The 17,884-nt window shown below is 37.3% G+C and overlaps 1 protein-coding gene across 1 annotated transcript; it reads left to right on the top strand.

Moving 5' to 3' along the window:
- The first annotated feature begins 302 nt into the window (after positions 1-302).
- Positions 303-1,838, top strand: LOC127102403 (uncharacterized). Its single transcript, XM_051039773.1, has one exon. It carries the CDS (start codon positions 303-305, stop codon positions 1,836-1,838), a length of 1,536 nt encoding a protein of 511 aa, XP_050895730.1.
- Positions 1,839-17,884: the final 16,046 nt, after the last annotated feature.

Raw genomic sequence — 17,884 nt, 5'->3', positions numbered from 1 at the left:
GTAGTAGAAGAAAGAATCAGTCTTGGAAAAAGCAACAATCTTTTGCTCAACAACAATATGTTCAACAACCGCAATTTGCTCAATAGCCGTATGTAGCAGCTATTACACCAACTTTCAATCAACAAGTCCCAGTGTATCAGTCGACCCAAGTAGTTCCGATCTTTCAAACAACACCCAACGTTCCAACTTATTAACAAGCGCCCAACGCTCCAGCTTATCAACAAAGGACTCCAGCTCTGTGCCAAAATTCTCCATTTCAAAATAGAAGACAAGGTGGAAAACCTTTGATTCCTCAGATTCCTATGTCTTACACTAAATTATATCCGACATTGTTGAAGAAAGGGTTAGTCGTTCCAAGACCTTTGGGACCTCCACCAGATCCTCTCCCACCATATTACAATCCCAATGCACATTGTTCGTTCCATGAAGGTTCCCCAAGGCATGATTTGGAAGGTTGTTATGCCTTAAAACATATTGTAAGGGAATTGATTGAGAAGAAGATTCTTTCATTTGGGGATACCAGTCCAAATGTCAAAAAGAATCCTTTGCCCGCTCATGGATCTATAAATGCTATTGATGATGAGCCTGATGAAGGTTTAATTCTTGATGCAACCAAAATCAAGACTCCTCTCAGAGATTTTCATGCAAAGTTAGTGGAGGAAGGTTTATTGAAAAATTTCCATAAGAGTTGTGAAGAGTGTACTATTGGTCCTAAAGGATGTGAAATGGTCCGAAAGAATATTCAAGAATTGATTAACCAAGGTGTGTTACAAGTAAGCGGTCGTATGAAAAAGAATGAGGTAGCAGTGATTGAACCCATCTTCAATCTACCTGAGTTAAGTACTACAACACCAATCTTCAACATTCTAGAGCCAATATTCCATATTCTAGATTCTACTTTTGTTCAGCCAATATTCAACATTCTAGATTCTACTTTTGTTCAGCCAATTTTCAACATTCCAGAATCAGTTGAACCAATCTTCAATATGCCTAATCCAGTGGTTGTCCAAAGGCCTAGCGCTTTTCCTTTTGGGAATACTAAAGCAGTTCCTTGGAAGTATGATACAATTGTGGTTAACCAAAGGTCTGAGAAAGTAGGTCAGAAAGAATGTCTAAATATTGTAAGCACTGATATAACAATGGGAAGTAGAATGAACCGCAATGGTCGCATTTATACCCCTTTCGACTTGGCTCCGCCAATTCCACCAAAAGAAACCACCACTATTGTTACTGGCAAAGGCAAAGAGGTGATCACAACTAATGAAGACGCTGAATTTCTGAGGATTATCAAGAAGCCTGATTACAAGATTATTGATCAGCTGCATCAAACTCCTTCAAAGATATCCATTTTATCTCTTCTCATGAGTTCTCCAACTCATAGGAGTACCTTGCAGAAATTGTTAGCTCAGGCTCATGTCACTCACGACATTACTATTGATCAATTTGATGGGGTCATTGCCAACATTACAGCATCCAACCATCTCAGCTTCAGTAGAGAATATTTGACGAAGGATGGCCAACACCATAACCGTGCTTTGCACATATATGTGAAATGCCAAGAAGATACCCTAGCAAGAGTCCTTGTGGACATTGGCTCCTCTCTGAATGTTTTACCTAAGAGGACGCTCGCTAAGTTGGCATATCAAGGGACTGAGATAAGGCCAAGCGCATTAATTGTCAAGGCATTTGATGGATCGAGGAGGACCATCATATGGGAGGTGGAGCTGCCAATATTAATTGGTCCACATGTGTTTGAAATTACTTTTCAGGTTATGGACATCAACCAAATTATAGTTGTTTGCTTGAAAGACCGTGGATTCATGCCGTTGGGCCCGTGACTTCCACCTTGCACCAAAAAATGAAATTTATTATTGATGATAAGTTGGTGATTGTGTCTGGTGAGGAAGATCTTATGGTAAGCCACCTCTCTTTGTTCAGTTACATTAAGGCTGATGAGGATGCTTTAGAAACTTCTTTCCAAGCTCTTGAAATAGCCAACGCTGTCCTTATGGAAGTCGAAGAACCAAACGAGAAGGGTATTCCATATTTTGCATCATGGAAGAAAGCAAGATCAACCCTCGAGGAAGGAAGTCCCGAAGGTTGGGGAGATGTTATCGATGTCAAACTAAAGTCGAACCAATATGGGTTGGCTTACAAACCAACTAATGCAAAGAAGGGAGCATCAACCTCCATCAAAGGATGTTCGAAGACTATCCAAGAAGTGTTTGTCAGCACTAGATATCAAGTCAATGCTATTGATGAAGATCTTGAAGATGAAGATTTGAGAAACCTGGTGTACCAATGTGACGTGGCTTTGAACAATTTGAAGGTGATTGAAATCCCGGAGATGATTCCTTTGTCAAAGTAATTTGCTGCTTTTCTTTGTTGTTTTCAAAGATTCCATAGCTATGCCCAAAGCTATGGACTATTTTGTAGGGCCACCCTTTGCATTTTCAAGATTATATAATGAAGGCGTTTTGTTAAATTCCTGTTTGTTCATTTACTGCTTTTTCTCTTTCACTTTTAAAGAAAAATGACAATCTTTCAAAACCATTAAAATGAAAATCATTTTCCTCTTGCATTCCTTTGTTGTTGTTTTTTTACTTTTAAGTAAAACAAATAATTTAAACATGCAGAATAAAAGAAAACCATGTTGAATCCAATGACTCTACTTTCACTCTTAACTTTGATTCGCCAATCTACCAAGCTGAAGAAGAGGGTGAAGAAGATTGTGATGTTCCCGATGAACTGGCAAGATTAGTTGAGTACGAGTACACAAATCTCCAACCACATCAAGAGCAGGTAGAGACAATCAACCTTGGCACTGAGGAAGAGAAGAAAGAGGTCAAGATTGGTACAACACTTGGGGAAGACACCAAAGAAAGGTTGGTCAAGATTTTACAAGAATATGTGGATGTGTTTGCATGGTCGTATCAAGATATGCACACTTTAGACACAAACATTATTATTCACAAATTACCACTCCGACCAGATTGTCCACCAGTAAAACAAAAACTCCGAAGAACAAGACCAGACATGGCTTTGAAGATTCGAGAAGAGGTCAAAAGATAGTTTGATGTTGGCTTCCTTGCAGTTGCAAAGTACCCTCAATGGGTAGCTAACATTGTGCCAGTACCTAAAAAGGATGGCAAGGTCAGAATGTGCGTGGACTATAGGGATTTGAATAAAGCTAGTCCGAAGGACGATTTCCCTCTCCCACATATTGACACCTTGGTTGATAACACTGTTAGGTTTGCTGTTTTCTCCTTCATGGATGGGTTTTCAGGCTATAATCAGATCAAGATGGATCCCGATGACATGGAAAAGACCACCTTCATCACACCATGGAGAACTTACTGCTACAAAGGTTATGCCTTTTGGTCTCAAGAACGCATGGAAAAGACCACCCTCTTTCATGACATGATGCATAAGGAGATTGAGGTCTATGTGGACGATATGATTTTCAAATCACAGAGTGAGGAGGACCACTTGGACCATTTGTTGAAACTATTTGAGCGCCTCGGAAAATTTAGATTGCGTCTGAATCTAGCTAACTGTACATTTGGGGTCCGATCGGGGAAGTTACTTGGTTTCATTGTTAGTCAACGAGGAATTGAAGTAGATTCAGATAAGGTCAGAGCGATACAAGAAATGTCGGCTCCACAAACTGAAAAGAAAGTTAGAGGCTTTCTTGGAAGACTGAATTACATTTTCAGGTTTATTTCCAACATGACTGTTACATGTGAGCCTATATTCAAATTGCTCCGAAAGGATCAAGCAATTGAATGGAATTCTGATTGTCAGTAAGCTTTTGAGAAGATTAAAGGTTATCTGCAAGAACCTCCTATCTTGATTCCACCCATTCCAAGGAAGGCTCTCTTCATGTATTTGACTGTGCTCGAAGGATCCATGGGTTGCGTACTAGGTTAACATGATAAAACTGGAAAGAAAGAACATGCCATTTACTACTTGAGCAAGAAGTTTACTGATCGTGAAAGTAGATATTCACTCTTAGAAAAAACTTGTTGTGCTTTAGCATGGGCTGCCAAATGTCTTAGGCAGTATATGATTTGTCACACTACTTTGTTGATCTCCAAAATGGATCCAATAAAGTATATCTTTGAGAAGCATGCTTTGACTGGAAGACTTGCCCGTTGGTACATGTTGTTATCTGAATACAACATCCAGTACATAACCCAGAAATCTATCAAAGGAAGTGTTTTATTTGACTACCTCGCTAATCATCCTGTCAAAGACTATGAGCCATTGAAGTTTGATTTCCCAGATGAAGACATTATGTTGGTGAAAGATTGTAAAACTCCAAGCCCAGATGAAGGTCCCGAGCCAGGTTCCTATTGGAAGATGATGTTTGATGGTTCCTCCAATTGTTTGGGGCATGATGTGGGAGTTGTGTTGATGAATCCCAATGGGGGATATACTCCTTTCACAGCAAGATTGTGTTTTGAATGTACCTACAACATTGCAGAGTATGAAGCATGTATCTTGGGTATTGAAGCTGCGATTGACACCCGAATCAAGACCCTTAAAGTATATGTAGACTTAGCCATGGTGATCTACCAAGTCAAAGGAGAATGGGAAACTCGTGATGAGAAGTTAATCCCATATCGTGCCCACATTATGGAATTGATAAAGTACTTTGATGAAATCACCTACCATCATGTTCCGAGAGCAGAAAATCAGATAGCAGATGCTTTGGCTCTGTTAGCCTCTATGTTCCAAGTCATATTTCTCAATGAGGCACCACTCGTCACAATTGAGAGGAAAATTGCACCAGCCTATTGTCTATTAGTTGAAGAAGAAATTGATGAGAAACCGTGGTTCTATGATATCAATAACTACTTACAAAATCAAGAATACCCAGTGAATGCAACAACCCTAGATAAGAAGACTCTAAGGTGGTTGGCATCCAAATTCTTCCTTAGCAACGAGGTGCTATATAAAAGAAACTATGACATGGTTCTGCTCAGATGCGTGGACAAACACGAAGCAGGCCTGTTGATCAAAAAGATTCATGAAGGATCATTTGGAACTCACGCCAATGGACATGCCATGTCTAGGAAGATCTTGAGAGCTGGTTAACACTACGCCAAACAAGACCTTAGACAGCGCTTTTTTTAGCCTTAGACAGCGCTTTAAAGCGCTGTCTAAACCTCCGCTGCTAAAGGTTTAGACAGCGCTTTTTGAAATCTTAAAAGCGCTGTCTAAGCCCCCCCCTTAGACAGCGCTTTGGCCTAAAGCGCTTTCTAAGACCCTCCTATTTTAATTTTTTTAGGTATACCTTAGACAGCGCTTTTGGCAAAAGCGCTGTCTAAGGTATACCTAAAAAAATTAAAATAGGGGGGCTTAGACAGCGCTTTTTGAAAAGCGCTGTCTAAGCCCCCCTATTTTAATTTTTTTAGGTATACCTTAGACAGCGCTTTAGGCAAAAGCGCTGTCTAAGGGGGGGCTTAGACAGCGCTTTTCATAAAGCGCTGTCTAAGCCCCCCCCTTAGACAGCGCTTTTGCCTAAAGCGCTTTCTAAGCCCCCCCTTAGACAGCGCTTTTTCCAAAAGCGCTGTCTAATGTATACGAAAATTTTTGTAGCTTTTGTTTTAAACCACATTTTTTCCAGGTTTATAAACCAGAATTTCTACCTGTTTTCAACCAGATTTTGACAGACAGAATCACATTTTATACATGCCATTTTGGCCTTTTTTCTACCAATTTTTGGCTAACAAATATATATATACCAATTCAAACCAATTTTGCCTTAAATGTATCAAAATATATACAAATTTATGTACACATTTACAAGTCATTACCTATACTACAAATTTATGTACACATTTACAAGTCATTACATATATTACAAATATACTACAAAATTACACAAATTTATGAAAAAACTTTGAGCTCTATCATGAATTGACACCACTCCTCTTTGATTTCGTCCACTTGATCCTTTGTATAAAATGCACACTTGAATTCCTCAAAGTACTACATATGAAGCAAAAAATATTTTGAATTAATTCCAACTATTTAATTATATGAGATATGTGTAAATATAAAATTAACTCATAAGTTAGTAATACATACATCGGTGGGAATCACTAATCGGCCCAAAGCAAGAGTATCCCGCATAAACCTCAACACGAAATACCCGCAATCTATTTGATTACGTTGTTGAGGACACTACATGAAAAAAAAATATGGATTATAAATCCTAAGTTTTATCAAGTGTCATCACTAATATAATAAAAAATGTGGTAATTAAAAATATACCGCCACTTTAATCCATGTAATGCGGTTGGCGCCCCTCCTTGAGGTTTGGATATCTCGTTGGGCCCGAAAAGCTTGTAGGATGCTAATAAAATAAAAATGAAGCAATTAGAACAATTAACATAAACTAAGAAAATTTTTGAACATTCTCACTTACGTGTCAATTAGGCGCTTCATATCCGGGTATGTTGTCCAATCATTTCCTAACGAGTCAAGATAATACACAATTTCTCGGATAGGATTGATTGCGAGCAACAACCAATGTCCACTGTAATGATTAGGCAAATGTTAGATGGTAACTTGGAAAATAATTATAATATATGAATTTAGAATGAAATGCTAACCCGGTATTAAACGGTATAAAAAACAACTTCTCCGCATCTTTATTGTCATTGAGGATCCGAAGAACGTACTCCGTCACGGAATCCGGGTTATTTAAGATTGCACCTAAGTTGATGCTCGCTGGTGCTAAGAATCCGAATGACTCGTCCAAATCATTGGGGCGCATCATTTTGTCATACAAAAACCTAATATAAAAACATCATTAACACCTCTTTTGAAACATAAAGTAAACCGGATTAACATAAAGTAAACCGAATTAATAAAACAAAGTAGACCGGATTTACCTAATATATGTATTGACAACGTTGACGCCGATTTCTTCATGACCAAAAACTTGCATGAAGTCTTCATTACCAATCATTTGGTCGTGAGCAAAGCCGAAAATCCCTTCCTCCATATGTATAGTCCGAACACCTCCGGTCGGTATATCGGTCATCTCTATAAATGTCCTGAGGCACGACCTATACTTGGTGGTAGGTTTTTTCCTAGCTACGGTCTTCTTAGCACCAGAACTTTTTACCCGTGCGGAGGCGTTCTTAACCTCCTTTATTTGTTGTGCGGAGGCATTGCTAACCTCATTTTCTTGAACCTACATGTCATATAAATAGTTAGATCAAATTAAGAATGTAACAACTTCCATGAATATATGTCATATAATTGTATATTACCTCTTTTCTTGATTTGGATTTTGTGGGAGTCTATTTAACATAATCAAGGAAAATATGTAAGTAAAATTTTAAGCATAAATTTTAAACTTTGAATATACACATTAAAGTTAACATAAGTTTTAAGCATACCTCATATCCTACGCATATGAGGTTTGTCGGCCATGCAACAAACGAACCTACTGCTTCGTGCACCGTTGTTGCATCCGAATCATCGCTAGGATATGGTAATAATGCATTCGGGTCAACTGCAATATCAACTGATACCTTCAAACATCCAGCAGGGAGCTCTCTAGTGTGGAGTAATACTCCGCTAACGTTATGCACTTTTCCCTTGCCAACCATCCGATAGTGTGGTGACGACAAATACAGCTGACAATGGGAAATGCCCTAAAACCAATAATAACAAGAAATCGTTAATGTGTATATATGTCAAATACATAATTTAAGCAAACAGTTCAATTTAAGACAATTATATGTAATTACCTCTGGAATGTTCGGCTGAAAGGTACAGTTGATACTGTTTTTGTCCGAAGCATCTTTGTATACCGTTGAGGCGCTAGCCTCTCTTTCTCTCCTCAATGCATCAAGCTCAGCTTGCATGGCTTCCAATCTTGCATGAAGCTCCCGATTACTAGGAGCCTTTCCTTTTCTAACACTGAGGGAGGTCGGAGTGACTCCAAATCCCTTACCCCTCACCCGACCAGAATACTCAGGGACATCTAATGCCCGACTAAGTATGCTCTTAGTATCATCGGGAGATAGAGACTGAGATAGCTCCTCCTGAAAAATCAGATGAATACCGTATACTTGTCAAATATGTGTATAAAAATGTTATTCAATTAATGAAAAAATATTATACTTACACATTTCTGGTATACATTTAAAACTTCTTCTTGTGGAACTCCAGATTTGCCCACACGGGCTTCCTTCCACAAAACATGTGCAGGAAGAGATGTTTCTGAACTTTCCTCCTTCTGCAGCTACACATTAAGTCATACAATTTGATCAGATAAAACTAATATATGATGAACAAATTTGTTTTCGCAATTTATAAATACTTACCATGGATTGTTCTAAGCGTCCATATCCGACACGTCCTTTTCGGTACGGATATGCGGGACTCGATGCTCTTTCCCGATTCGTAGCACTTATTCTTTGAAAAGTCGGGTCTTGTCTTTTGGATTTGAAAGCTTCCCATTCTTCAGCCGATATCAAACTTTCATATTTTCTAGGAAGCTCCGCATCCACAAAATTACCATCCGCATCCTTAAGGAACTTGGATGATAAAAATGTCCGAAACCCTCTAAGAAGCTTTCCGGCCAATTTCATGCAAAACCCTCTTCTTTCTTCTTCGATGTTAAAACATCGCTAAGAAAAACATACAGATTGATAGTTAGTATCGGTAATTGAAAAAAACATAATTGATACGGTATAATTAAGGGCCAAATGATTGTACCTTTATCTCACTCCAAATTTTTTCTTTGGACTCTTTCAACTCTTTATTTCTCCAATCATCACACGTAATGGGAATTTCATTCCTTACTAGTGCACCGATGAAACTAGTTAAGGTATGCCCATTAGGTTCTATAAGTTGTCCCTGGTTGTTCCAAGAGACATCTAGTATGATGCCTCGAGATCTTCCTTGGACCACCCTTCGCATTACTGTGATGCCTCTTCGGATTTCTTCTTCCGCGGATACTTTACTAACTTCCTCATGTTGGTCATCAGCCATGTCTAACCTGTAATAAACCAAGGAAACCATCAAATATCAAATATAACTTATAATCAAAACAATTGAAAACAAAAAAATAAAGAAATCATGCATTATCAGATATAACTTATAATCAAAGCAATTGAATACAAAAATATAATGAAATCATGCATTACCACATATAACTTATAATCAAAACAAATGAAAAAAAACATAAAGAAACCATGGATAATTTACCTAAGTCACTAACATCTCTTTCTTTTCTTTGTTGGAATATTAATCACTTGTTTCTTAGCAATGCGTACGGATGAATTGATCCAAATTCCCTCATTATGATCGTTTCTTATATATGACTCATCCGGTATAAGATCCTCAACTTCATCATTTCTATTCAACTCATTCCGTCTAATGCATGACTCATTCTCAACATCAATATCACATTGATCGACACCGCTATCATCAGTCACTTTGTTAGAGAAAAGCACTATAGACCATTTTGTACTCTTCGGGTCATTCACATAGAACACTTGTTTAGCTTGAGATGCTAGAATAAAAGGTTCATCTTTGTACCCCACCCTAGTAAAATCAACTTGCAAAAATCCAGACTTATCCATTCGTATGCCACTACTACTCACCCACTTGCAACCAAAGATGGGAATCTGAAACTTCTCGTAATCAAACACCCAAATATGCTCAATAACTCCAAAATATGACAAATTTGCATATTTGGGGTTTAAGTCCTTCATACTTGATATATGCATTGCTTCAGCTAGCACGGTGACACCACTATTTTGCATAGTACTCTTATCATCTTGTTCTTTGGTATAAAATGTGTATCCATTAATTGAATATGCGCTATGAGAAAACACATGCAAACTTGGACCATACGCCAAACATCTCAACCTTTCTGTTACCGAAGAAGGATCTGAAGAGCGCTTCAAATAAATATGATCCTTCAACCATTGTATGAAACTTTGATTGTGCTCTATAACTATCCAATTTTCATTTCTGTTCGGATTTAACCTTCGGAGTACATCCTTGTGCATTTCAACATATGGCTCAACCTCATTATTATTGTGCAGAACATACAAATGAACTTGATCCCGTTCATCCCTTGATATTGTCACAATTTTATTCCCAATTAATTTTTTACCTTCCATTTTGTCGAAAATCTGAGCTCTGGGGAGTCCAATCGATTGAACGTTAGACAAATATTCAGTACAAAACTCAACAGCTTCTTCAACAATGTATCGTTCAACAATACAACCCTCTGGTCCAATCGAAGGTAATGCCAATCGAAGGTTTCTTGCTTCTGATCCAAACTCAGGATAATCATTATCAATCTTCGACCACTGTGGTGAATCAGCCGGATGCCGATACATTCCATCAATAATTCTTTCATCTGCATGCCAAGTAAGATGTCTTGCATCGGTTTCACTACGAAACATGCGCCTAAATCTCGGAATTATCGGAAAATACCATAAGACTTTTGCGGGAGATAATCTTTTCTTATATCGAGACAAACCGCTTTTAGGGCACTCAGTTAACATTGCATATTCGTTACGAAACAAAATGCAATCGTTAGGACAAGCATGTATCTTATCATAGCTCATGCCAATAGAGCACAACATTTTTTTTGCCTCATAGGTTCGATTAGGAAGAACATTATCATCCGGTAGCATTTCTCTCATAAGGGCCAACAACTCTGTGAAACTTTTATCCGACCATCCATTACCCGCCTTTAAGTTGTACAACTTTAATACAGCAGAAAGTCTTGAGAATTTAGTGCAACCTTTGTACAACGGTTTCTCAGCATCGCTTACCATCCTCTCAAACATTTCAGGACAATCATGAAGATCTTCTTCCAGTGCTTCTACAATCTCTTCAACTCGATCACAATCGTATGTTTCCGTGTCTTTGTCGTATGAAGCATAGGTCGTACTACTTTTTCCACTTGATTCAACATTCTCGTTAATTTTCTCACCATGAAATATCCAACACTGATAACTTTGATCAATTCCATGCCTCAGCAAATGCGATTTCAATCCATGTGCGTCAACCTTACCAATATAACAACAACGCAAGCAAGGACAATGCATTCGTCTGGGGTTTTCAGCGTGTTGAACAGCATACTTAACGAATTCCAAAACCCCACTCTCGTACTCTTTGGTCATTCGATCGGCACAGATCCATGTTTTATCCATGGTTTTCCTTTCAAATTGCATGTACATATACATACACAATTCAATATACATACATACACAAACTAACAACTCCCAAATCACCAACTTTCATTAAACATTGCATTTGTGATCATATAAATTTAAAAAACTACTACAAACTTAAAAATTCATTTCGCTAAAAGAGTCTAACTAATTTCTTTTTCTTAAAATGGTCTAATCAACTTGTAGTTATCCATGTGAATGCAATCAGCTACTATCAGTATTCTTAAATATATGTCCCTCTTGAATATCTTCTCCTTTTTTACAAAATTCTTTTTAAATTTCTTTGTACATATACTATTAATTGTGTTGTATTTGTTCCTGCAATCTACACTAAATACTCTCGTATAAACATTAAATAATTTTGTAATATATTTTTACAATTATACAAATAGTCAATAAACTAAATATTTAAATAACATTTTTATTGGTCAAGATTTCAACAGGGCAATAGCAAAACCATTAACAATGACAGTTGTGGTGGATAGTAAAAATTTGATCAAGATTGCAACAGGGCAATGGACAAACCACAAGCATTGAGTGTAGATTCAAACAGGGAAGCCATATGCTAACACCAACCCATACACATACATTCAGCCATGGATCTAATTACATCCCTCAACATGATTCAAGCAGAGCAATTAACATAGGCAAAACATACAACTGCAACAAGTATAAAAAAAAGAAACTATTGCAGTAACAATCCAAGTTATTTGAACTCATGGCATTACAATCAAACAAGCACATTTTTAACACCAACATTCCAGTTCAAGCCAAAGTCAAACAAGCAGGCGTTGTGGCATTGCATAACTAGTAAGCTAGCTAACTAACACATTAGAGCAGAACGTACCGTGAGAGGCGAGTGCGGCGGTCGAATGTTTCGGTGACGGCGGAGGGACCCTCGACGGCGGATAAAAGGGTTTTCGGAAGTTGAAGGAAAATAGGGTTTTCGTGTTTTGGAGTGGAAGGCGTGATGTTGTGTGATGTCGTCTTTTAGAGTGGAAGGTTGTTGGAGATTGAGGGGAAGACGAGTGCGGCGGAAGCGCTGTGAGGTGAGTGAAGAAGAGGCAAAACAAAAGAACAGAGAACGAAAGCGCTAAAGTCTGAAATTTTATTTTTATTAGACCTTAGACAGCGCTTTTGTGGAAAGCGCTTTCTAAGGGGGGCCTTAGACAGCGCTTTCCAAAAGCGCTTTCTAAACCCCCCCTTAGACAGCGCTTTTGGTTTTAATTTTTTTTTAAAATTTAAAGACTTTAGACAGCGCTTTTTCAAAAGCGCTGTCTAAGGTCTATGTTTAAAAGCGCTTTCATTATTTTCTTGGAACATTTTCAGCGCTTAATTTTTATTTTAACCTTAGACAGCGCTTTCTTTTAAAAGCGCTGTCTAAGATGCGCTGTTAATAGTCCTTTTTGGCGTAGTGGTTATTATTGGTTGACCATGGAGTCTGATTGTTTCAACTATGCTAGAAAATGTCACAAATGTCAAATCTATGCTAACAAGGTGCATGTGCTTCAGACACTGTTGAATATTTTATCATCACCTTAGCCTTTCTCAATGTGGGGGCATTGACATGATTGGGGAAATTGAGCCCAAAGCTTCCAATGGTCATCGTTTCATCTTGGTTGCAATTGACTATTTCACCAAATGGGTAGAAGCTTCATCCTATGCCAACGTGACGAAACAAGTGGTTGCCCGCTTCATCAAGAACCAGATCATCTGTCGCTATGGAGTTCCAAGCAGAATTATCACGGATAATGGGACAAATTTGAACAATAAAACAATGAAAGAGTTGTGTGAGACCTTCAATATTGAACATCACAACTCTTCTCTGTATCTTCCGAAGATGAATGGAGTTGTTGAAGCCGCAAATAAGAATATCAAGAAAATCCTGCAAAAGATGGTGAAAACTTACAAAGATTGGCATGAAATGTTACCCTTTGCTTTGCATGGATATAGAACCTAAGTTCTCACTTCAACAGGGGAAACCCCTTTCTCTCTAGTGTATGGGATGGATGCAGTTCTCCCAATTGAAGTAGAGATACCATCTTTGAGAGTCTTGATGGAGACCAAGATAGAGGAAGCTGAATGGATCCATAATAGATATGACCAATTAAACCTCATTGATGAGAAGAGAATGACTGCTATGTGCCATGGTCAGTTGTACCAGAAGCGGATCAAGAGGGCGTTTGACAAAAAAGTCCGTCTTCGTGAATTCAAAGAAGGAGATCTCATACTCAAGAAGATCTTGCCAGTACACAAGGATATGCATGGAAAGTGGAGTCCTAACTACGAAGGCCCATATGTTGTGAAGGAAGCATTCTCCGGAGGTTCCTTGATTCTCACAACTATGGATGGTGAAGAGCTTGCACACCCTGTGAACTTTGATGCGGTCAAAAAATATTATGCCTAAATAAAACCCGCTAAGTCGAAAACCTAAAAAGGAGACTAAGGCAAAAAAATGGGTATCCCGGTGGATCATAACCTATGAAGGAGATCCAGGCAAGTCTTAGGGGTAAAAATAAAAAAATGAAAGCTCGCTAAGTTGAAAACCCGAAAGGGCGGCTTAGGAAAAAAAGAGCTTCCCAGTGGATTGAAAAACCAGAAAGGGCGGTCCAGGAAAAAATTAGGGACAAAAGGCATTTGACTGTATCAGATTATTTACCATTACTAAAGAATCAAAGTTGAAGATCAATCCAGTTGCTCTCGTCAGAAGCAAAGTTTTGGGAAAATCTTTGTTATTAGGGATATTAGTGGTTATTGGATTCAATGTAAACCTTTCCCTATTGCCATCTTCGAAATGTAATACCCCATGGAGCTTTTTCCACTTGCAAGCTACCATTCTTGAATAAAAAACAGACTTTCCCTATCAATTTTGTCATTTGTACTTCTCTTACCTTTCCTTGTTATGCAAAACGTTTATTTGTTTGTTAATAATGATTTTTGAAAATGAAAAGGTTTTGAAAAGAAAATGTTTTGAAAAAACTTTGAAAAACATAATTTTTATTTTACATATGGAAACATTGAAAGGGAAAAGTTTTGTCTCCCCAATAAGTCTCAAGGTTGCAGAAGCACTTTTACGCTGTCAATATAGAAATTCCCATTGAAGTCTAAACTGACAAGCACTCTTGGATAAATCCTTTGATTGTGTGAAACTCTCAAGTTTGAGGATCTCCTTAGTGTCCATCTTGTGATACTTATTTAAGTTACTGGTGTTGAGGATGTATTCCCCATTAAGTCTCCACAAAACTCTTTGTCTCTCTAGAGTCAACATTTGCATATCATGATCATTCACATCATGCTCAATCATGTGAATTTGACATTTAATCTAAATCCTTGTTCTTAGTTGTCATTCTTCTAACTCCAAAAGTCCAGCTACCACTGGCACTCCAGTTGAAAATCCAATTGTTGTTGGTACCTCGAAGTTTGAACATGACCAATGTTTTTTTCCAGTAAGTTATTGGTGTCCCCTATGAAAGTCTAATTGGTTAACCCCAATATTTCCATTGAAGTCCAATTGTTACTGGCATTCTACTTTGAAAGTCCAATTATTGTTGGCATCATTTTAAAGTCCAGTTGTTGATGGCATTAAATCCACTAGAAGATGGTCATGATACCTTTGCTTGCGGTATAAAATCCAATTTGATTTGCCACATACAGAAGAGTTTAATTACCCTGTATTCTTCCTGATGTTTCCCGAAGGTCATGTTTGAACTCTTCATTGTAAGGAATTTCCAGAGGATTTGATGTTTTATCTTGTTTGAAAACTCCAATGAGGATATTTTTAAGTGTCAATCGGTCATGCTTGAACCTGTTGATCAATCACTTTGAATACTTCCAGTTTTCTATTTTTAGTGTCAACCGGTCATGCTTGAACCTGTTGATCAATCACTTTGAATACTTCCAGTTTGTTATTTTTAGTGTCAATCGGTCATGCTTGAACCTGTTGATCAATCACTTTGAATACTTCCAGCTTGCTATATTTAGTGTCATCCGGTCATGCCTGAACCTGGTGATCAATCACTTCTTTCTAGTTTGTGTATTTCTTGTTATTCTCGGTGTCATCCGGTCATGCCTGAATTTGGTGATCAGCTGCTTTGAATATTCCCCAATTTATTTTTTCCTAGTACATGTTATCCCCAGTGAGTTGTTGCTCGTGGTCATTGACATTATACTTTATCTCCATCATTTTATACATATCATATTCATAATTCATCATAAATCATCATGCTAGAATTCATTGCATTTTGCATCATATCCCCACCTGAAGAAAAAAATACCAAAAAGAAAGTTTGTTTGTCCATATCATAGCATGCCATTGCATCTAAGGGAAAAATTTCCGGTTATTTCTATATTTAAATACCTTTCACCCTGATTTCATGAGTATTATCATCACTCATGCCATATGGAAAAGTTATTTAAATAGGGGAAACTGTCACACCCCAAAATTTACCCCTAGATTTCATAATCATTTTCATCCTAGACATCATTCATGCACAGCTAACCTCAAGATCAAGATATGCCTGGTTTGTTTCATATGTGAATAGGGTTTCCCTCAAAGAGCTCAAAGGATTGATCAGTCAAAGTTTTGGATTAATCATCAACAAATCAAGTTCTCATACACTCAAGAGATCTCTCTCCATCAACAAATAAGGGTATTGTGGCCTAATCACAAGTGCATCAAGCTTCACTTTCATCTGGTTCACTAATTAGGGTTTCTCAGCAACATTCAAGTTCATCTGAGAATTTTGATCAAGACATGATCTCAAGCCTTAAGACATGACTCAACACATTAAAGTACATCTTAGGGCCCATCCATGATGTTCAATTAGCTCAAGAGTTTGAATTCATTGAAGATCAAGAAATTCAAATTCATCTGATACACAATCAGTGCACTACAAAGTTAAACCTTTGACTTTTGAGATTTATGATCAAATATGAACTTCTCAATTTAAATTTCATGAGTATATGCTTAGTTAATGAATTTGATCAAGAAAAATCAAGATAAATGAGGTTACTTGCAAAAAGGGCAATCTTGAAAACATTGAAAATTTCACCAAGTATCCAAATTTCATGTTCAAGTGCACTACTTTCTCAATCCATAACATCCAATCCGAGCACCCATTTTCTTTGCTACAAAGCTAAAATGAAAGCTCTTGTTCCATACTTCAACTTTGTCCTAGAGGGTTGATTCCCTAAAAATGCAAGGATTTTGAGTTATGAGGACATAAAGTTGGTTACTCAAGTTGAAACACTTAGAAAATTTTCAAGTCAGCTTTGATCCCTAAAAAGTGATAAACTTTACAGCCAGATTTCATCATGATCCACTTTGATTCAGAAAAAAACTCAAAACATGAAAGTTGTAGAGCATGTTTGGGGCTTTTTAAAAAGGTACAAGTACGTTTTTTCCCATGCATGAGCTGTGAGTTTCGAAAATGGGAAGTTGTGGTTCCAAACTTGAATTTCAAGTCATGTTCATGATGAATTTTTGGAGGAAAACCATTTCAAATGTAAAAATCTTTTGATTGCAGGTTCTCTTGTGTATAAATCTATCAATAATCAGATGTTTATATGAATCCTAAGTGCATTACACAAGGAGTTGAGATTTTGTCCATTGCATTATATCATTTATGGGTGAATTTGCAAAAGGTCACATTGCTACTTTGATAAAGCAAGCTTTATGTCAACAACTCACTCTTTCACCCTTGAAACTTGTCCCTAAAGATCACAAAAAATCTTAAGAGATCAGAAGCAACCTTGTAGAGGCTAGGGAAATATGACAAACTCCTTGAAACTCAACTATTCATGCAAACTTCTCATTCATTCTCAACCAAAACCATAACTTCACAACTTTTGTTCCTAATCAGTTCCAATCCTCACTCTTTTCCTATAAATAGAGGGATCCCTTAAGCCTCAAAACACACATTATTTTTTCAAGTTCTCTAACCAAACTTATTTTCCATATGTATCTTCCAAACAAACACCACAAATCATCTCTAGACATCATTTAGAGCTTGTTTAATCACTTGAACAAGTTCTGTAACCTCTATTTTATCATTGACTATTTCACTTCTTCATTTTGCAATAACATTTATGTGAGATAATACAAGTTATTTCTGGCCATTCTCATTGTTCAAACACTATCCTCAAAGACCAACAAGGATGGTAAAATCTATCTCTTATCTCTGTAGTAGCTAAGAAGAAGCATTGGATTTTCTCCAATTGGTAAGTGCACTTACACTTGAAAAATCTTGTTCATGCATCATTCTTGAATATTTATTGAAGTATAAATGTAGTACATAGTGTGTTTGTTATATGTTTGCTACTGTATGCATTATACCATGCTCATGCATTGAGATTTGATTGTTTGGAAATTAGAAGTGCAGTTCTGGTTTTTTCCTTGGAACACTTTGTACATTTAGGGTGAGATAATTATACCATTAGATTCCTTGTGAAAAATAGAGCAATTTAGGTTCTTACGATTTTTAATTTCATGGAAAATTGAGAGAGTTATGGTTGTTTAAAGTTTTGAGAAAAAAAAGAAAAGAAACATGCAAGAACACAAGGAAGAAGATGATGAGTTGGTTCCATTTTCCAATTTCTTGAAACCTTTTATTATGTATATTAGTGTTTACGTTTTTTTACTGGATGTATCAATGCCCCAG

Source organism: Lathyrus oleraceus, chromosome 7, assembly GCF_024323335.1.
Source record: "Lathyrus oleraceus cultivar Zhongwan6 chromosome 7, CAAS_Psat_ZW6_1.0, whole genome shotgun sequence".
In the NCBI taxonomy this organism is placed as follows: Eukaryota; Viridiplantae; Streptophyta; class Magnoliopsida; order Fabales; family Fabaceae; genus Lathyrus; species Lathyrus oleraceus.
The sequence above is the reverse complement of the archived record's forward strand: the minus strand, read 5'-3'. Positions and strand labels throughout refer to the sequence as shown.

Bases quoted from the DNA above. Each gene is read 5' to 3' on its own strand.
- LOC127102403 (XM_051039773.1), top strand. From the start codon at position 303: ATGTCTTACACTAAATTATATCCGACATTGTTGAAGAAAGGGTTAGTC.